The sequence below is a fragment of the Notamacropus eugenii genome, chromosome 1, assembly GCF_028372415.1.
Source record: "Notamacropus eugenii isolate mMacEug1 chromosome 1, mMacEug1.pri_v2, whole genome shotgun sequence".
Lineage (NCBI taxonomy): Eukaryota > Metazoa > Chordata > Mammalia > Diprotodontia > Macropodidae > Notamacropus > Notamacropus eugenii.
In genome coordinates, this window is record NC_092872.1 from 499,098,220 (window position 1) to 499,120,545 (window position 22,326).

Genomic DNA, 22,326 nt, shown 5'->3' on the forward strand with positions numbered 1-22,326 from the left:
CCCCTTACCCCGGGCCCCCTCCTCGGCCTTTCAATACTTCTTCCAGTCTCTCCAGTCATAAACCCTTGTCCCCCTCCCCCTTCGTTTTTCTGTCCCCTGAAACGGTCGTGGTCGCGGGCTGGTGGGTCAGGCGGTTGGTCACTCCGGGGTGGGCGGGGAATGGAAGAAGCTAGGTTAGCCCCGCCCCCCGGGCCAGTCCGTCGGCGGGTAACGGGGGTAGGGGGAGGGCATTGCTAGGGTCGAGGGGGAGGGGTTACCGTTGGCTAAGGGGGCGGGGCAGAATGGGCGTGCGCACGCGTGCTGAGCTCTGCGAAGGGTGAGCGGTTTTCCCTCCCCCAACGGGAACTTCTGCTCGCCTCAGTGGGCTTCCCGCACGCGGCTCGCCGCCGCCGCCGTCCCGGGGTTTTTGGTGCGCGCCGTCCCTCCCTCCCTCCCTCGTTTTCTTTCTCCCCCCAGGCGCGAGCCGCTACTCCTTCCTCCCTCCCTCCTTCTCTCTACCTTCCCTCCCCCTCCCTGACCTCCTCCTCTTCCTAGTGAGTCCCGACGCGGGGAACGGGGCCTCCCGGGCCGCCCCGCGCAGGCTCCTCCCCCTCAGCCCCTCGCTCCCGTTGCTGCTGCCGCCGCCGCCGCTCTTGCCGCCGCGGCCACGCCTTGTGGTCGGGGGACGTCCAGGTGACCAAACCAGGGGCCGGGGGCGGGGCGCCCGTGTCAGCTGGGGGCGGGGGTTTGGGACGAGCCCCGCCCCTCTCCCCGCCTCCGACCGCGGGGTGAAGGTCCTCCCCAGCCCGGGTTGCGGTCGTCCTGTGCAGAAAGCGACCCCGTGGAAGCCCCGCAACTCCCAGGTCAGCCCTTTGTTTGGAAGTCATGTCCGGTCCGGCCCCCCGAGAGCCCCACACGTCCACCCCCCAGGCTGCGGCTGCTGCTGCTTCGGCCTCGGCTGCTGCAGTCGGCGGCGCCGCTGCTTCCGACCCCGCCCCCGCGGCCGAGGGCCCTTCCAATGACACTTCGTTCGGGGAGCAGGGCCTGAGCTTCACCACCACCGACCTCAACCTGGTGGAGATGACGGAGATCGAGTACACCCAGCTGCAGCACATCCTCTATTCGCACATGGAGGCCCAGGCCAATGAGGGGGAGCTGGAAACCCGGCTGAATTCCGCCTTCTTCTCTGCAAGCAACCCCTCGAGCCAGGCTCAGTACCAGTCCTCCAGCAGCGCCAGCCAGCCCAGCTACTCCTCCAGCAGCACGGGGAGCCAGTCCGTGTATCCAGTCATCTGCCAGTCAGGCCTGGCTTCTGACGGCAGCTTTGTGGGCTCAAACCAGTGTCTGGGACACATTGATTTCCAAGAGCTGAGAATGATGCTGCTCAGTGAATCCAATTTACCTGTGACAGTTGCCAACCAGGTAGAGAAAACACCCAACAGTAGCTCTGTAGAGGTCACTGGCCACAGTGTGGTAAGAGTTAAACATGGAGAAAATGTTGGTGGACCAAATAAAGAAAATATAGCTGTTGAAAATCTGGCTCCCGTGCCAGAAACCAGATCTAAATCTGCAGTCCGAGTTCGGCTGGAAGACAGATTCAACAGTATCCAGACAGAAATTCCCAGGTGCCAAGAGCCTCAGGAATCTGGAGTTACTCTTAACAAGTGTGTTTCAGATCTTTCTTTTTTTTAATTTCATAGATTTTTAAAAGTTGCTTCAAAACAGATTTCATGAATTTGAGTACAAAAATGTCAAGAACACCTAAAAATAACATGCTTAAGTAATTGTACCATAACATTTTAAAATTACTTACCCTCACATTGTGCTTTACGGCTTACAGAGTGCCTTCCTTGAATTCTGTGAGGTAGAGTGCAAGGATCTCCATTTTAAAATTCCCTTCCTCTTACCTGTGGGGGATGGGAAATTCTCCCTGTTTATTTAAATAAAATTTAAAATTGAATGATGCAGAAACTGAGAGTTGAAGTGACTTGCCCAGGTTGCCTCAATAGTGATAATAATAGTTGTATAATATTTTTAAGTTTTGCACAATGCTTTACTTTTATTTCCTCCCACATTCCTGTGAGATGGGTAGGATAGGTATTATTGTCTCCATTTTATAAAGAAAAAGACAAAGAATTGAGATGACTTACCTAGGTTCACAGGCTTAGGAAGTGACAGAGTTGTAATTTAAACCTTAGCTTTCTCACTCCTAGTCCCATGTTCTTTCCAGTATACCACTGAAGCCTCACATAAATGTATGAGTATATATACACATAATTTTTAAAAATCATGTTTTTATTGCTATCATGTTTTTGCATCACCTTCATTTTCAAATATATTCCTTCCCTACTCTCCTTCAGTGAGCCAGCCCTTATAACAAAAAATTGAAAAAGAGGGGAGAAAAGTTTAGAAAAACCAACACAGTAATCGTGTGCAACAGTACAAACAAATTACACACAGTCTCTCATTTTTGCAAAGAGAGGAGGAATATTAATTTTCTCAACCTTGTTGGGGTGACCTTGGTCATTATAGTCACACAGCACTAAATTAGTTGTCACTGTTTTGCTTTTTCTAGTTCTGCTTACTTCATGCTGTGTTAGTTCATTGAGTTCCCCTACTAAGAATTCTTCATACTCACCATTTAATATTAGAGTTTTGTAATGGATCATTACATCTGTGTACCATAAATTGTATAGCCATTCTTTAATCAGGTGTCTGCTTTGTTTTTAGACATACACATTTTTAACAACTTAGTTAAAATGTGTCATAACAGTTTCAAAACAGTGTTTTACTTAGTTTTAGCTAGATAATTCTGCTGAAGGTACAATCAAAAGAGGTAGTTTTGTCATTGTGATAGTAAAATAAAGCGTTTTGTATATTCAGATTCTAGTATTTTTTTTTAAATTATAAGTTTACACAAAACTGTATCATTTGTAGTTTGAATCTTTAGTCTGTGGCAATACACAAAGGGAAACATTGAGGTCTTGGCAAAAAATTGTTTGCCTGAAAATATTTGGATATGTCACTAGAGTTACTGTTTTGATGAGCCTTTCTCTTTACCTAAATATTTACCTCAATTCTCATTCATTTTACTTGGGCAAAAGCAGCCTATAGACCTAGTCAAACAGTATTGAGGAACTTATTGTATTAAATTAAGCTTAAATGAACTATGAACATACTCTTCATTGCATATATATATATGTATATACACATATATGTATAATACACATACATATTATGCGTGTGTATATATAATATGTATATTATATATGATATATATTTCAAATAGGTGCAGGGTGATGATATGGGCAAGTCACTTAAACTCTATCCTAGGCAAAACTCTTAAGACTAAAACTGCTGATTTGTATCAGTGAAGGGAGTTTTCCAGACTTTTGAAATCACAGATTAAAATAATCCAAAATCTATTAAGTTGAAATTGTCCAATTTATGTCTTATGTTCAACAAATTCAGTTAAACATTCGTTAAGCATCTTATAATAATGCAAGTTACTATTTCTAATAGTACTTGAAATGAGCAGCCTACCTGCTGGGGCAGGATTTGTGGTCAGCAGTGGTTCTCCAGGCTGTTAACCTTGTCATTGCCCATTTTCACTTAAGCCTGACCTTGTTCACTTCAGTCCTTCATCTGTGGTTTGAGTGAAGAAATAGAGCAAATGAAGGTAACAGATATGTCTTGAGTTGTTTGCACTGACTTGGAAGAGAAGAATAATTGAAACCATTAAAATAAGAAATAGGAATGCCATGCCTCTTTTAGTGGAGAGTAAGGGGAGCAAGCACAGTCACTGAGCTAATTACTAAGGTCGGTAACAGTAACTGTTTGACCTGTATTTAGAAAATCAAATGTGATCTGTCAGTCAGTGGCTAAAGTATGTCTGGAAGAGTATCAGTTGCATATTCTTGATTTGTTTTTTCTGGGTTGTCCTTTTTGTTTTGGCAGTTTGGTAACCCTTATTCGACATCCATCTGAACTAATGAATGTTCCTCTTCATCAGCAGCAAAACAAATGTACCACATTAGTGAAAAATAAAACTGCTGCTGCTACTACTGCTTTGCAATTTACATACCCATTATTTACTGCAAATGCCTGTTCTACTGCTGGGAATTCTAATCTTTCACAAACACAGGTAGGGAAAATGATTAGTGAAGCTCTGAAGTACTAACTTTTGATGGGTTGCCATGGCCAAAGAATTCACCTAAGGTGGCCAACCTACTAGCGATGAGCCTTTCCACATTTAACAGGGCTGGCCTTTGAACAGCAGACACTCTATTGCTAGGTTCATGTTCCAAGCCTTTCCAGCTTGGTAGAAACTGCCAGAGCTTGTGCTCCACTCATGTACTCCTGAAGTACCCAGGGTCATGTCTATGCCAGAATAAGACATTAGAATAGGATTTTTGTGAAGGAACTTTTGATGGACTTTATTAATCATTGTCTTAATTAGACCTCATGGATTGTATTCTTTTCACTGGATCTGATAAATAACTTTTTAATGAAGGTACTTAGGGAATATTTTAGACTCTACAATATTTAGTTTGCAAATTTAAAGTCTCAAAGTTGTATATACATAAGTGCTGTTATTAGTATTTACGTCATGTTAAAGTACATTTTACTTGTGGCAGCAGAGAGGAGATTAAGATGCATATTGATAATAAAATTAATTATATTGCTATTCCTTCATTATATTCCAGAGTTCTAGTAACTCATGTTCTATACTTGAAGCTGCCAAACATCAAGATATTGGGTTACCCAGAGCATTTTCTTTCTGTTACCAGCAAGAAATTGAATCTACTAAACAGACTTTAGGCAGTAGAAACAAGCCTTTACCTGAGCAGGTTTGGATTAAAGTAGGAGGTAAGATATATGACATAAGATAACAGAGTTTCTTTCTTTGGATAGGCTATGTAGTAGACCTTGTAAAAAATTGCATTAGACATCAGTTTTGTCATGCAACAATTTCCCGTTACTGGGAGACCTTTTTAGACATTTATCAGTGATTCCTGTCCCTCTTTTCCCTACCTTCCCCATGCCCCTGAAGTGATCATATTTCATTTTTTGAGCATTCCTTCTCAAGCTTGAACATTTGAATTGTGCTTGCCTAGTGTAGCAGTATATTAAGCTATTGGACTTTTTCCTTTTAAATAGTGAATTTAGTAAATAGCTAATAATCATTTTTTGTGATAATAGTTTTTATTTTCAAGTTGCTTCAAGCACATTATAGTTCTTCCTTTTTAGTTTTCTCTCCATCTCTAATTGAGGAGTCTAAAATCCTCTACAGGTAAATTGCCATTATAGCAGATACTACAATGAGGTATTTAGTATAAAAAAGTTTTTTTTTTTTCCAAATCACAAGTGATTGACCTTTAACAATGGTTTGGGGTTCTACTTCCAACAAATTTTCTGTGACAGTTCAGTAGAACAAAGAACTAATGAAAGCACGAGTAAATATTCTTTGAATTATAGTTAATAGCTACTGAGTTATAGCTGAATTGTTTGCAACTCTTCTTTTGCCATTTGGCAACATTTGTACTAGTAAAGAATTTCTTTTGCCAGGGACCTGTCTTCTAAAATTATGATCCTGAAATTCTTCACTTCATTTTGCCACAGGGCATGAAAGTCTACCACTTAGAGATTCATTTATGCTTCATCTTATGAAATATAAATCCCTACGAAATGTTTTAAGTGGTTATCAGTCTTTCAAATCTTAGTGTGAATTAGGTTAATCAGAATGCTTTCTAATAAGAAATTGAGATTCATACTAAGAGAAAGGGAGTTGTTATTGGGGATAAGTTAAAGAAATTTTATAACTTGGTACAGTTTGGACATGCAGACATGGAGCACTTGAGAATCATGATGAAAGAAAGCTCAGAAAGGGACATAAGGTAATGTCAAGACAAATTTGGCCTCTTGAAGTTTTGTCTAGGGTCAGTCCTATTCTTCAGCCTTTGATACCTCAAGCATTTTTCATCATGTGGGGCAATGGGAAAGGGAGAGGCGGAACTTAAAACTATAAAAGCTATCCAATAAAACAAAATTTCTAGAGCTTTTAGGGAAAGTGATAGGATAAAGGTGTTTGCCATGCCACCTCTTGCTTTTACTATTATCAAATAAGAACCACTGAAAGGCTGAGTTTGTTGTAGTAGAGGGGAAATAATCCTATGGAATTCATTATAATGAGACTATACTGGTTTCTAAGGAATAAGTATAAATTCAACATCTGTTTCTAATTAGTTTGTAGTAAGATATCCTTTAGGGTAAGAAGGTATTACATCACATGCCCTTTAGGTTTTTATTCTCTTTTCTAAAAACTGCAGTAAGAATAGCAAGTATAATAATTTTATATTGTGCTTTAACGAAGGGAAGAGAAAATGTTTTTCTTTTTTGGAGAAAACAATTTTTTATTTACTTTGAACACCAGAAAATGTGAACAATTCCAGCTTATGTATGATAAGTACCTAAAGATTCTTTTAAAAATAGAAAGTGTAATGCAAAGATATTCCAAAAACATTCCAAATATAGTATTATAAAATAGACTTCAGATTTAATGCTGGGCAGCCAGCTAAAAGGGAGTAGCATTTTTACTATAGAAGTAGAGTAGTTAAGTTTTAGGTTAATTTTTTAGTTTTGCTTTAAGTTATATTCAAACTACAAAACATTAATTTTTTCTGTTTTGTACATAATACAGAATCTAATAATGCAGAAAAATCAAAGATTAATGTATTAGGAATTCATTTAAAAGGAGAATAAAAAATTAAAGTACTACTTTTTTCTTGTTTTGCAAAGAAGAAGCGTTATGTAAACAAGCAATAAATAAAAGAAATCGCAGTCGAATGCGTCAGTTGGACACAAATGTAGAAAGAAGAGCTCTTGGTGAAATTCAAAATGTAGGAGAAAGCCAAAGCACCACAACTTCACAGGGTGCTTGGCAATCTACAGAATCCACGCAATCAAGCCTAGGCGACCAGACACAAAGTGGGCAGCAGGGTGGACGCTCTCAGCGCAGGGAGAGGCACAATCGAATGGAAAGAGATAGAAGGTAAGTAATATAATTTAGTAGATTTTGTTCACAAATTATTTTAAAAGCATTGGTTCCTCATAATCAAAGAGCTTCTGAACCATTTTTTGTTTATTAGGACCTTAACTAAAGGGTAGGCAATAATATTTTGTTATTTAATAGTAGTTTTGATAAAATGGTAAGGGATAAGGTTGAAACTAATGGCTGGAATATTGGTAAAGTAAATTCATAGATTAAATAAACCCATCTGTATTATTCATATTCTTATCCCTTTCATCTTCCTTATGACCCTCTACCTCCCATCATCAAGAGTTGGCTGTTTTAATTGATTTTCAAAATTGTACTTATATTCTTCACTGAAGTTTGATTCCAATGTGTCATTCTAAAATGGCAGTGGCTCTGAGTTCTCAAAGGCTATGCAAATCCTTCACACAAGCTCTGGCAAATCCTTCAAAACTTGAAACCCAGAACTTTGGTTCTGCTTCTGATAACCATTTCTTGTCTGAGGACAAGCCTAGTTAAGTGTGGAGAAACTCATCACCAGATGACTGTGGAATAATTACATTTTTGACTATAGTTCACCTCATATGCCACATTCTTCATTAGGCTTTTCCTGCCCTCTAATGTCCTCCCCCCACTCCTGATTTAACTTTGTACTTAATGTGTGTATATATTGTATACATTTATATGTGTACATGCAGAATGTAAGTTCCTTGAGGAAGGAATATTGTCTTTGTATGCCCAACACCTAGCACAATGCTTAGTACATAATAAGAGCTTATTAAGTGTTTTTTAATTGATCGCAACTCATAGACTTCCTGTGACACTGCTCTCTTGATTCTCCTCCTACTTACTTTAATCCCGACTTCTCAGTCTCCTTTGCTGATTTAGTTTATATTATGCCTCGTTACTCATGAGTATACTTCAAGTATTTGTCCTGGACTCTCTTTTCTCTCATTTAATGACCTCATAGGTTTAAATAGGTTTAAATATCCTTTTTATTTAGCTGTCCCACAGAATTGTAAATCTACTCATACTCTCTCTTAACTTCCAGTCCTATGTCTCCAACTGCTTATTGAGCATTTCAGACTCAACCTGTCCCAAAAACTTGCATATCTTCTGAAATTCCTTGTCTGCATCAAAAGTGCCACCATCTTTTCAGTCATCCAGGTTCAAAACATTGGAATTATACTTTCTAGGCTTCTTACTGTCTCACCTCACATATCCATTAAGTTGTTGCTTCAGTTTTCACATCTTTTAGATCCATCCCTTTATTCACATAGCCACTACTTCAGTTCATACCCTCATTACCTTTTGCCTGTACTCTTACAATAACCTTCTTAATTGTATCTACCTCAAATCTTTCCACTCTCAGTCCATCAGCCACATAGATGCCAAAGTATAGATCTACCCATGTAATTTTCCTATGGAATAAACTTCATTGACTCCCTATTGCCTTTATGATAACATGTGAACTCATCCAGTATTTAAAACCCTTCATGGCTTTGCTGTCACTCACTTTTTCAGCTTTAATATATAATAACCACCCCCCCCTCCCAAATGGTCCAGCCAAAATAGCCTTTTTATTATACCTCACATATGATATTAAATCTTAAGGGCCTTTGATTGACTGCCCTCATGCCTGAAATGCATTCTCTCCTTTGTTTCTTAAAATCACTTGATTCCTTCAAAGCTCAACTCAAACACTACCTTCTACCATGAAATTATCCTAATCTCTCTAACTGCTAGTGCTGACTTCTTTCAAATTTGTATTTATCTTGTATGTACTTGTATATATACATGTTTTCTCCCTTGGTAGAATGTAAGCTCCTTGGGAGCAGATACTGATTCATTTTTGTCTTTGTATCCCCAGTGCCTAGCATAGTGCCTGTTATATAGAAGGGGCCTAATAAATGTTTGTTGACTGATTGATTGGTAGAGTGATTACAGTTTGCATTGGTGGAGGCAGTAGCCACACTGACGATCACAGATCCTTCAAGTAGCCTTGTTTAGTATTTTAACATATAAAAATAACTGCCTACAGATAGCACTTAAAGGTTTACAAAGGACTTTTAACATATTATCTCGTTTGATCCTCACACCAATCCTGTAAGATAGTACTGCAATTATTATCATCATTATTTTACTGAAGAGGAAACTGATACTCAAATAGGTTGTGACTTACTTAGGTTTACACAGCCAGTAAATGTTGGAGGTGGGATTTGAACCTAGGTCATTCCTGATTTCAGATTTGCTCGCCATTCCATCACATTGCCATCCCTATATGAAGACATAGATGTATAAAAATCATCACAATTTCAAAGCTGAATCTTCTTGTTTTAATGCTTAATTAAAGCAAGTTACTTCCATTATAAAGGAGAGCTATATCAGGTGCACATAAGCTATAGTTATTTTCATGTTAGTTACTGTACTTTTGCTTTCACAAACACACCAAGTGTCTCATGACATGTTTCTTCTTGCCTATGAATATGCAGTGAAGCTGTCTCAAATTTCGTTTAGCTTCAACTTCTTTATATATTCTGGTTTTATGACATTAAGAATGACAATATGGATGTGTTTAATTCCTGCAGTCCTATACTTGATGATCAAAGATCTTGTACTGATGATAACAGTAGTTAAGTTGATGTTTATAGATGGCATGAAAATTGTGTGATTCTTAACACCCTGTATTCCCTTTTCTGTCATTTGGAATTGGGAAGAGGCTCCCCAGGACTGAGGACTATTTTGCTTCTTCTTTGTTTCATGACTGGTCATGGCCAAAGAATTAATGACCTAATAAACAGTCAGCTGATGTTGAGCCTTTTGTGTCCTTAGCTAAGCTGGTCCTTTGACAGTAAGAGTGATCTGTCATAGTATCGTATTTGAAACCTTTCCAGCTTGGTGGAATCTGTCAGAGTTTGCACTTCAGTGATATACTCTTTAAGAACTTAGAATATCCTTGAACTTTAATAAATCATTGGATAAAGAGTTTCCCAGAGAACAAAGAAGTAAAGAACATGACAAAAGACTTGTAAACCAAGTCACTATATGTATATGTATACAAACATATGTACATACATATGTATAAATATGCATGTTTGTCATAATGCTCAATGACTTCATTATGAAGGTGGGCACAGGGAAGGGTTGCAAAATGTTTTGCAACAAATTGTTTGGAATTAAGAAAGTCTAAAGTCTCAAAAATAATTCCAAAGCATTCAGTCTGTGTTTCAACAAAATTTCCCTATATTTCTATAGGGAAAGATTTAAGAGGTACAGTACATGAAAGAACTTCACAGATAATGAAATTGACCAGTATTTTATAGCACTGACTGAGTCATTTCTGAATTTGTGCTCTTTGTAGAGGTGAACTATCAGTTACAGCAAAGATCAAAGTCAACATCAAATTGAAAAAAAGGATAGAGCTAAGACAGCACTATATGCAGTTACAGCAACTGAAACCCAACCTGTTTAAACAAGATTTTGCCTCTGAAAAATGAGAAGTGACTAAAGATAAAGATTATCTTAGAGAAAGGCCAAACACTATAAATATATTAAGAGGTTTGGTTGTTTTGTTAAGTCCTAAAATTGTCTCATTGAGTGAATATGTTAGATGACCTAGGAAAGCAGAATCATAGCAGCCACAGGAAACATGACTTTTCAGTACAAGCTTAACTACAGAACTTTATATACAAAGCATGGGGGAGGTTACCTATATCATTGCCTCATAAAACTGTTAAAAGTAGAAAAAGGGAAAATGAGTCTTCAGAAAGCTGGGCATGAGACCCAGTTACACCAGTTCATCCTAATAGCATTTATAGATGAAACTAGAAGGAAGATAACAAATTTGAAAAAGCAACAGATTTGTCAGACATTCTATTGTGGTCTGACTGTAGTAGAACCCATTACATTTGGACTTGTTGCATCTTAGTACTTGTTGAAGAGTGAGAACTACCACTTGAGAAACTATCATTGGGAAGCGTGGCTGGGTTTGCTGAAGCAGACACAGAAGAAATCTGGTCAAGGCAACACAGTTTTGGAGGCAACTGAAGAATTTTCAAGATTCACAAAATGGGGAAAGATAACAAAGGAGTGGGAAAAAATCATTTATGGTACTATTACCAAGAGAAGACAAAAGTATCAACAGCTACTGACTAACCCATTTTCCTACTTTGTTAATTTGATGAAATCTTTTTGAGAGTGAAACCTTGATAAAAGTTTGAAAGGGGGACAGGAGGACTCACAGAACATTTTCTAGAATATTATTCTTTCGTTCATACAACTGATTGAATGGTGTAGAGAATACAAGATCCAACTGCATCTTATTACAAAAATAATTTTTCTTGGTAGAACAAAACACAGATTTTAAAATTCTACATAAAGTATGTATTAAAATCATATGCAATTCCTTGATAGATATAACACTAAGGTAATTTTGTTTAGTGAAACAATGATTAAGTGTAACATAAAACAAGGGAAAATGCACTTGCCAAAGGTTTTTACTACCATCATTGAGGATGTCCTGAACAAATTCCAAAAAGAAGATTGAATCTCTGTGGATGATATTAAACTGATTGTACCAAGCCCCAGAATATTACAGGCTTTCCACAATGAGATTCATAGCTGCAAAAGAGATTGACAAAGGAATCTCCATAGGATAAGCCAAGTGGATAAAGAATACATACTGCCCAGGTCATAGCATATAGGTGGATGATCAGTTATTAAGTCAGTTACCATTTATATCTTGGATAAGACACTACATGGATAATTTTCTGGGTCCATAACTGAATAGAAGAAAGAGCATGTGCTTAGCTGCATTTGGGAAATTATACAATGCTTTCCAGGAACCCAAGCTGTTCCCTGACAGACAGACCCATGTTTTTTTAAATACCAATATTCTCAAGGTGATGTTATGTGACTGTGAATGATGAAATACCTCAGTCTCTAAAGAATAATATTTATGAGTGATCCAGAGGGCATCAGAGAGCTTCACAGTGGGTGTGTAGGTAGGCTATGCATATTAGCAATGATATCTTGCCTACAAGAAGTACAGTAAAATATCATCTACAAAATATATACTTGGAAAAGGAGGTGGGGTTGTCTTACAGCAAGCGTGGGTTATCCAGCTTGTTGGTTCATGTACAACACTGGTACCCATAAGAAGTTAAGACCTAGAAGAAGATCTCTGGTGTTTTGTGCAAATCTTCCATGGTGGATTTATAGAAAGTTGTATGAACAAGAGCCACCCAAAATGTATGCACTGGTGAATGGAGTACCCACATTGAGGACATCATGAAGCCATATAGGGCACAAGCTTATAGTAATCACTTCAGGGCTTCAGTAAACTACAAGTTTTGTATAAGTAATTGCAAATGTATCATTTGAGAGGCAGTGTGTCATAGTGAATAGAGGGCTGGCCTTGGAGTCAGGAAGACCTGGGTTCAAGTCTTCCCTTTGACCTATACTGTCAGTGTGACCATGGGCAAGTCACTTAACCTCTCAATTCCCTGGGCAATTTTATTATACAAGAAGTTGCAAAAGAGTTGATGACCTGCATCAGTGGAAGGAATTTCCACACTGGGAGTGCCAAGCACTGATGCAATCACAGGTCTCAACTTTAAAAAAAAAAACTTTTTCCTACCTGAGTATCCAATTGAACCTCAGTTATACAGTTGTGCCTCTAGCATCAAATGAATTGCTCACTTGCTTCTTATGGATATGGTTAGGAATATGCAGATTGGCAAATGGGGCCACGTTGTATGTATTTTCACAGTACCTGCATCCTTAAGACTGGATACTGAGGAACCAAAAATTTGGAAGTTACAATGTAGTCTAGAGATACAGTGCAAGTTAATTGAACTTTGCTTCTACTACATGATACTATAAATAAGTCTATTTCTGTGGACTGTGGATATCCTACATTCCTCCTAGTCTGTAATGTGAAATAATCTTTAAAGATAAACTAATACTTCAGGTCTACACTTAACATAGTTGGATTGCTGTATAGTACCTTAGTACCATTATATATTACCCCATTGACCTGAAAGCATAATTAACCTCTAAAAAATGGACAATTTTGAAAGTACTTTATTAATCCATAAATTCTGACTTTCTTCAAATTTTATATGGATTAATCTAACCCAACCCAACAAACATTTATTGAATGCCTCTTGTTTGCTGGGTGCTGATGAAGTATTATAGTATTTAAATATCAGTCTTTGAAAACTAGTTTATAAATTGTTTAAAAGTTTAGAATATTAAAAAGCACATGAACTCTAATATCAGAGAAATACAAATTAATGCAACTTTAAAATATTAACTTACAACTAGCACTCTTGCAAAAATAATTGAAAATGCAGTGTTGGTGAGTTGTAGGGAAACAGGCACTGTGCTACATTGTTGGTATGACTAGATTGGTGGTGTTTTATGGAAGGAAAAATTTGGCGAAATATAGAGCCACAAAAGTGATCTTTGAGACAGCTGGTCCTCAGTGTTCTCATTTCTGGGAATATCCAAAAGATGCCATTAAAAGAAAAAATAATCTGTACAAAAAATATTTATAGATGATTTATTTGTACTCATATATATGCAACAAATGGAGAATATCTGAGTAAATCATGAAATATTAATGCAACTGAGTATTATTGTGCCATAAAAATAAGTTTGAAGAATAAAAAGAAAATGGAAAGATTTATATGAAGTGAAGCAAAGCAAAGTCAACACAATAAGAACAACAACATACACACTGATATCATCAAAAAAAATAATAAAGAGAACTTTAAGTATACAAATAGATTAAAGAGCTATAGAAAAAATACATTATTGTTTTTTAAAATTATGCTTTTTTCAATGAAAATGTATATAGTTTTGGCTTTGACTTCAAAATGATTTGTTTGTATTTGTTGAGAGTGTTAAGTTTATAATAAAAAAAAATTTTAAAAGAAACATCATTTTAGATGGCTAGTTTTATTTAGTTTCTTTCATGACTACTTTGGGTTTTGAATGCAGGCGCAGAATTCGGATTTGTTGTGATGAATTGAATCTTCTAGTTCCATTCTGCAATGCTGAGACTGATAAGGCAACAACTTTGCAGTGGACAACAGCATTCCTAAAATATATTCAGGAAAGACATGGAGATTCTCTGAAGAAGGTTAGTAATTAGGCCAAAGTAAATTTTCAGAATTTCACTTTAAAAGCCCACAAATAATTAAAAGTGCTTGGCTTTTGTTTTAAAAATTATTTTCATACTGGGGTCCTTTATTATTTTCTTAAATATTGCCATCAGGATAGTAGGTATAATATCAGGAAATAAATACACATTAATAATGTTGTTACTTAATATTTATTAAAAATGAAATAAGAATTGTAGCTAGCTAATAATATGTAGCTAACAATACATCAGACTGGCATCCCAAATTTACAGTATGTTGGTCATTGCCCTAAAAGAATTTGAAACCTGTATGGATGTGAGACATGTATACATAGAAAAAATTAACTAAAGAAGGTGATAATTGTTATGTATCAAACAATTATTAAATATCAAAGTGGTACAGGCAGTAAATTCTCCCTGGGGGAAGAGATTTGTGTAATCTCTTTTAGAGCAATCTGGAAAGGCTTCAATGAAGTATGAATCACAAATGTATATATTATATGTGCTTTAGCTGTAGCATTTATTATATACATGATATTTCACAATTATTGAATTTGGATCCTCAAAAACAATGTTTGAATGCTAAAGTTTGTATTGGACAGTTATGTCAGCCCCTTGATGTTTCATTCTAAAATTATGTTTGCTGAGATGGTTTTATTTTGACTGTGCTATGCTTTGGGATGGTTACATTGACTATAGATTTTGATTATTTGCTTCTGCTACTCTGGGAATATGATTGTCAGTCATACAAAGGATGGGCCCTGACAGACCACATATACAGGACAGTGATTTATAAAATAGAATACAAATTTATTACTTTACATTGAAGGAAATAATTTAAGCTACTAATCACTACTGGACACCACTTTCGCATCAGAATTTGATTTAGTAACTAAAATTAGACATTTAATTAGCAAATATGAAATTGAAAATGTTAAAGATATTTCTAATTGGATCATAATAAAGCCTGATAGATCCCCCTTTCCCACTACAGGGTCTATACATGTCCAGGCTACAGAGAAACCACCAACAGATAGGGCATCCCTCTCTTAGACAGTGCTTGCTTGGGGTGATACCAAGTTTGTTTCTTCTTCATCCTCCCTTTTATATTGTTTACATTAATGCACAAATCTCATGAATCACACCATTTCATCCATTTCCTGGTTTTTGTCTTTAGAGTTGACATACTTAACTATATTATGAATCAGTTATGTTGGATTTATGTCTGTGTGAAGTGTCATCCTAATTTATACTGTGGCTTATCTTATGTTGTAGCATATTGATTTATGTTTATTTTTAATTAAGTGAAGTTTTTAATCCTTTTGAAATTTGACTTTTATCAGTTTAATAAACTTTTTGGTGTTCAGCTTTGCAAATCTACCAGATACTCTTACTACCTATATAATGGATATGGGATTCTTGCTTGTTTTTAATAGAAATGGGAACTAGGTCATTACTAGCTTATAATTTGGTAATATGTATAAACTTCCCAAATATATGGCATTGGACACATACATCCATCTCTTCATAGCTTGTTTAAAAAAAAAAAGTTTTATTTTTGCCTCTTTTTTTAACCAGTTGTTTCCATATTCTCCTTTTACTGAACCTTTCCTTATTTAAAGAAAACAGTTAAGCAGAATCAACTGACACAGCGATAGCATTTCACAACATATACCACATTATTTGAATGTAGTACCTACCTCTCCACTGAAGAAGAAGTAATGTTTCCTTTTCAGTTTTCTTTGTCCCAGATTATTCATTACAATTCATTAAAGATTAAGTACTTTTTAGGGTTATTTACATCATTATGGTCATTGTGTATATCGTTCTCTTGGTTTTTCACTGAATCACTTTTTGCAATGCCTACCATATTTCTCATACTTAAGTTTCTCATACTTGTTTCTTACTCTTATTCTATTACATTCATGTACTGCAATATAGATATCTGTTCCCAATTAATGGGCAGTCCTTTTGTTTCCAGTTTTTTGCTACTAAATTGTGCTGTTAGGTATATTTTGTTTTATATTATAGGACCTTTTTCTGTCATCAACTTCCTGCTCAGTATGGCAATCACTTGGTCAAAGGGTTGAAGTTTCCTTAGAGTGTGTTGGAGCATCATTTGATCAAAGGTTTAAGCAATTTAGTGGCTTTACTTTCATAAATTCTAAATTAATTTACAGGAAAATTTTCATCAATTCTTGGTTCTACTAATAGTGTGTTAGTAAACCTGTCTAACATTGACTATTTCTGTTTTTTATCATTTTTGCTAATTTGGTAGGTATGAGCTTTAAGTTTACATTTTTCCCCTTTCTGTTTTTGAAATGGAACAGCCTTTCATATGTTTTTTGCCATTTGCATTTCTTCTGAACACTGTTCATATCCTTTGCCCACCTTTTTATTGGAGTCCTCATATTATTGCTTCTAGGTAATATTATCCTTAAATTTGACCAGCAAAAACGATTAGCTAGTTAGCAATGGCTCTTTAGGAATTAAAACATAAATAAAAATACATGTCTTTGGTCACAGTCTTAATAACCATTTCATCCTCCCCCCTTCCCCCTAGTAGGAATTCCAAGGGATTTGCATGAATTGAGATTAGAAAATGTCACATGGCCAAAGATCTTATTTGACCCAGTTCCCATAATTATTCAAAGTATTACCAACAGCTGATGTTGAAATTCTAAGTAGACTAAGAAGGTAGAAACTAAGAATGATACTGGGATTCTTATAATACTTCAGCCTGACTGTATAATTCGAGAAAGAAGACGTAATTCTGTCATTTAGTTTCTTTAATCAGATAAAGGTAGTTTAGTTTATCTGTCTCCTACATATGAAATAAAGTATTATCAAAGTAGGAATAAATATTCTACATTTACATTTTCTGTTATATAGATATGTATGGACATGGTGACAGACTCTGTGTTGTCTGAGGACCATACCAGCTAAATTTGTAGAGGTTCATCACCAGAAGGTGGACCCCCAGGTGATGATTTTCCTTGATCACACATGAAATTCTCTACTGAAGCATGGAGAGGTTTCAGTTTGTTACCAGCAAAAGGAGTACTAACTACATTGATGAAATAACATACCATTTATACTACTAAAGCATAGATATGTATTATCTCTGTTGATATGTATGAAGAACCCTGCATTAATGTCATATCAGACATTGATCGTCAGATTCAGTCTAAATAAGAAAAATCGTCTAATAGATGAGCCATTTAATTGACAGGGTTAATCAGAATAAAAACATGATTATAAAAATAAAGGTATGTTTGTACTTCAAGTGAGTGTTTTATGGTATTTTGGCTTACAGTGAACATTAGTACATTAGGGCAAATATACTTTGTTAATATGGGATTGTGCATGAGCCATAGCTAATCTGTTTGCCAGTTCTTTGTACTGATAAATATAAGGTAATAAATCTGAATGTTCTTCTTTGCCTACTTGGAATTTGACTTTAGTTGTGGGCATGAGTATGATAATTACAAAATGTGAATATCAGCTTTGGTCATATGGCATCTTTCTTAAAGAATGAAAATATGCTTCCATTAATTGTATTTTTACATTGCATATGAGCTTATACTTATTAGTGAAAGAGAAAGAAGAGAAATTAAATGGGGAAATATCAGTAAATATCCATAGCTATATGCTTGGTTCATTCGGTTGGTTAGGGTTATGAGATCTGTTGGCTTTACTCTGACCTACACTCCCTAACCTATATTGTAAAAATGCATGACTTTTTTCATCATGGTGGGTTGGGGTGGGGTATGGAGTGAGCTCAGTACATGTATACATAAATTTACCACTCATTATCACCACTAGAAAAAGCATTTAAGATGCATGCTTTATTAAGAGTAGATCAGCAATAGCTTTTTCATTTATGAAAAAAATTTAACTTTACTACATAGTACTTTTTCATATTTAGAAGAAATTACTATTTTCCTTTATTTGATGTTTTTATTTAATCCTAAGCACTGTACTGTCTTCCCAGAATATGTGTCTGTAGACTATGGTTAGTGGACCATCTATGTGTTTTGGTCTCCAGGGTTTTTTTGTTTTTTGTTTGTTTTTAAGTACCTGTCAAGTAGTTCAAATAAGATAAAAGCACCTTATCATTTTAGAATTTTAATACTGAGACAAGACATTTGGGATACCGTCTGTCTGCTCTGACCTTCGTGTTTCACAGATGACTAAACTAAGGCTCATCCAAACTCAGGACTTATCCAAGGGCCAGATTGCTTGTTAATGATAGAGTAAAGACTTGAATCCACGCCTTCTGACTCCCAGTCTAGGATTCTTTCATAATGTCTCCTTGCAAATTCTCCCCGCTCTCCCCAGCAATATTCAGTTTTGTTCATTAGCTGCCATTTCAACCTTCAGACGCATGCCATTTTACATGGAGGAATAATTTTAGTAACATGTCTTAGGAGATAAAGTGTGAAATAATATGCCTCGTCTTGAATTGCAGCAAACTTCTGAAGCACTTTACATTCAGAGAAAAGTATAAAAAGAATTTATACTTAGAGTATAAGCTGTAATGAATATGTTTGGGTGTCTAGTTTTTTGAAAGAAGATGGATTTAAAAAATAAAAATGCCTTCTAAAATACAAAACAGTGGTACATATAATCTACATTAATTGTATTAACTAAGAATTTTATACCAGTGTTTAATATTGCTACTGTAGTCCTGCCTACCAGTGTTATTAAGTAATTATAGTAATTGCATAGTGAAGTAGTAATGTGATACTTTTCCTAAAAATCAGCGAATAAATAAAAAAACTTATATTTTTGAAAAAATATAAATTACTTTTTCTGAATAGGTAAAATGGCTTTAATTTTTTATTCATTCTAAAGTTTGAACTAAAAGCTAACCATAGTTTGAGAATTATAATTTACTTCTCATTTATGTGAGCATTTATTTGAAAAACTATATAATAAGCTCTGTTAAAAGACAATTTCATGTGTAATTTATGTGAATATTAAAATAACATTTTTGTAAACAGCCTAAATGTTTATACTGTTATTAATTTGAAGCTTAGTAGTTTTGTATCTGAATGCAACTTGCACAAATTCAATATATTAAATTAATTATCATTTTTTGACTTTAGGAATTTGAAAGTGTATTTTGTGGTAAAACGGGCAGAAGGCTAAAGCTGACCAGACCAGACTCATTAGTAACATGTCCAGTGCAGGAAAATCTACAGAATAGCCCCGCTATGGAGATCAAGTAGTTTGAACTGAATACTTAGTATTTTTACTAAATATATGGCTATCCAGGGATGATCCATATCTATTTTCTACAATTCTGGAATTCTACTCTCATGGTCTAATTTTATATTGACAACATTTGTTAATGGGATTCCAGTAGTAGCGACTTACTGGCAAAATACATTTTGTAAAAATATATATCTAGAACATTAAATATTTGTTCATCAGTGTCCTCTTGGACCTTTGGGGGACCAGCAGCAGCAAGAAAGCATCTTGACAATAATTAGTAAGTAATTCTTCAATTATCAATGAAATCCATCATGTTTTTCTAACATGATATGTTATAAAAAATATCTGAACAATCTATTTGATTTGTGTTTATCCTTATTAAAAGGTACATTGCTTTTATTTTATTTATATTTCAAATATGCCCACTTAGCAATTGGAACAAAGTTAAATTGTTCTTGACTATAAGTAGTTTGGAAATGATACTGTATTTGAGTTAATTTGCCAATTATCTGTCCCCCTTGGAATTATATTTTCAGTCATACAGTACTGTTTGTTTGCATTGTTTGCAAAATACAGTACTATTTTAAACTATTTTATCACAAGCTTTCCAAAAGTTTCTCTAAGCTGCTTTTGCCCATAAATGGTATGCTGTAAACAATGGATTACTTATATGCACAGAATATTTTCATATTGAGAGTAATTGCTCTATGTGATAATAAACTACAGTGTTTTGAACTAAAATACTTTCAGATTTGAGTGGCTTTATTTATTACAACAGATGACACCAACAGGCTTTAAAATACATACAAAGTCACCTAAAATAAATACTGTAAAATCACAGATATTCACAAATTTGTAGCAATTTATTTTCAGACAAAAATAAGTGTTTAAGAGGTAAATCTGGCTAGAGCTTTGTGTGTATAGGATATCACAAGTTTTTTTAAAATTTCCTTTTATTTTTAATAATACTATTACCAGTTTTACTGGATTCAATTAACTTCCTTTTTTTTTTTTTTTAACTGGGATTCTATCATAACCTTTGGTTATGTGCACAGTATTTGTGAAAAAGTGAAGTTTGGTATGATCTTGTTGTTGAATATCCTTTGTCATCTTATGGAAATATACAAAAATTCTCCTCTGAAAATTTTATTTACATACATTAAATCCCCTTAGAAATGTTTTAAGTTTATTGCTTATGGCAAGTTGAGGTATGAAATCAAGTTTAATTCTTGTACACAAACAGACAATTATGTGTAGAGAGAAAAGATACTAAAAAGAATAAAGCCCTTCTGCAAGTAGGAGTTTGTTGCCATTAAAAGGTGTTGAAGGAAATAGGTTAAGCTTTTTTTTTTTTAAAGAAGGGCATATATAAGGTATTGAAAATGCTTTTGTTATAGTGCTTCATTGAGCTGAATTACCATGTACAACTTTGAATTCATTAAAATTAATAAGGGAATACTGTCTATCTGTGGGACAATTTGTCTTTTCATAATTCAATGTTTACTCAAATATTCAGTCACTGGTCCATTTCTTTAAGTTACATTTATGAGCTTCTAGGGCCAGATTTTTCTCCCCCTCCTCCTATAACAGCTCCTTGACAGGCTGAGGTATCACAAATCCCTGGAGTTCCCTGAGCACCAATTGCACCAGGAATGCCAGGATCACCTGGAAACCCAGGCTCACCATGGGCACCATCTCGACCATCTTTACTAGTTCCAGGAACGCCTTGAGGTCCTTAAGAAAGATTGCAAGGAGAAAAAGTTAGGTAGAGTTTGGATACAGTTCTTACATTATCAGTTGGGTAGTATTTAGCTTTTATTTTTAAAACATAGCTCAGTAACTAGTTATTTTATTCCTGCTGTTGAACCTCTGTCTTTGCCTTGCTCATGTCTTATTCAGAACTGGCTACAACCACTCCATAGATTAAAAAACATGTTTTCTCATTCACATTTAAATGCCAACTCATGTTTGACAATCAGATTCTAGGGTCAGTAGAAAGGTTCCCAGGTAGGAAGGAATTTATGCTTACATACAGAAGGAAGACCTTTGGTAAGGACCTATGTTGTTAGATAATTGTTTCATAGTGTTAAAAATGGTTATTAAAATCTTTAATAAAATTGTTTATTTTTATCTTTTCAAAATGGTCAAGAGGAAGGTCAAGGGAGTTAAGATTTTAATCTAGGAATGATATTATTTTTGCCTTTAAGAATTCTACCTATGCTTTGCTGAAGACAATATTTTTCTCATAAATAACTAAATTTCAAACAAATGTTTCATTTAAATACTCTGTCAGGAAACTGGAATGCTGACAATAAAGCAATATAGACTGTATAAAGATGCAGCGTTCTCATACCTTGAGGTCCTTGATCTCCATCAGGCCCATCAATACCTACACCAATAGCTCCTTTGTCTCCTCTGTCACCCTGATCACCTGTATTGAGGTATTGTGACATAAAAATGATTTAAAATAACTCAACAAGATCCCCATAAATTTGAAATAATCCTAATACAGCATTATAATGCCAATTACATTGAAAACACAAATGTTTAATCCTACTTTGGGTTTTTTGTTTTTACAGTGCATCCAGTTTTCATAGCATTTTATATTTGCTATTACTCAAAAGTCCTTCTTTGATGCCTCATTATGGTGTGGAGGTGACCCAGGGTTCTCTGAGACTGTGCCAGTGAAGCATAAGCTCTGGCTTGTCCTCCCAAGCTGGAAGGCATTGAATATGGGACCAGCCTTATTAAGTTCAGAGAGGCTCATGACAAGAAGTTTGGCCACCAGGTGATGATTTTTTTCTGACCAAAGCAATTCATGAAGATGTCTGCTCTGGCATAGAGGGGCTATGATCTGTGTTAGTGAAGGAAGACCCTCTCTGATGAAATCACACATCTCTTAAACATATTTAAATACTTAAACAGTGTTGCAGACAATTTCTCTTAC

At 35.7% G+C, this 22,326-nt stretch overlaps 2 protein-coding genes across 6 annotated transcripts in view; one reads left to right on the forward strand and one right to left on the reverse strand.

Annotated features, from left to right (window-relative positions):
- Nucleotides 1-357: 357 nt before the first annotated feature.
- TCFL5 (transcription factor like 5) overlaps nucleotides 358-22,326 on the forward strand; it is a 32,194-nt gene continuing 10,225 nt past the window's right edge. The window contains exons 1-6 of one of the 5 annotated variants that reach the window (XM_072633336.1): nucleotides 358-1,643; nucleotides 3,937-4,123; nucleotides 4,686-4,848; nucleotides 6,778-7,030; nucleotides 14,018-14,159; nucleotides 19,271-20,122. In XM_072633336.1, the coding sequence (XP_072489437.1) occupies nucleotides 865-1,643; nucleotides 3,937-4,123; nucleotides 4,686-4,848; nucleotides 6,778-7,030; nucleotides 14,018-14,159; nucleotides 19,271-19,393 (1,647 nt within the window). In that variant the 5' untranslated portion in view covers nucleotides 358-864 and the 3' untranslated portion in view covers nucleotides 19,394-20,122. Of the gene's footprint in view, nucleotides 1,644-3,936; nucleotides 4,124-4,685; nucleotides 4,849-6,777; nucleotides 7,031-14,017; nucleotides 14,160-17,051; nucleotides 17,206-19,270; nucleotides 20,123-22,326 lie in introns of those variants that run through there. The other 4 variants (XM_072633339.1, XM_072633337.1, XM_072633340.1 and 1 more) reach the window with 4 other exon arrangements.
- Nucleotides 20,121-22,326, reverse strand: part of COL9A3 (collagen type IX alpha 3 chain) — a 52,365-nt gene continuing 50,159 nt past the window's right edge. Inside the window, exons 31-32 of the mRNA XM_072633335.1 lie at nucleotides 21,733-21,810; nucleotides 20,121-21,113 (exon numbers count right to left, since the gene is read on the reverse strand). Of these exons, the coding sequence (XP_072489436.1) occupies nucleotides 20,923-21,113; nucleotides 21,733-21,810 (269 nt within the window). The 3' untranslated portion in view covers nucleotides 20,121-20,922. The remainder of the gene's footprint in view (nucleotides 21,114-21,732; nucleotides 21,811-22,326) is intronic.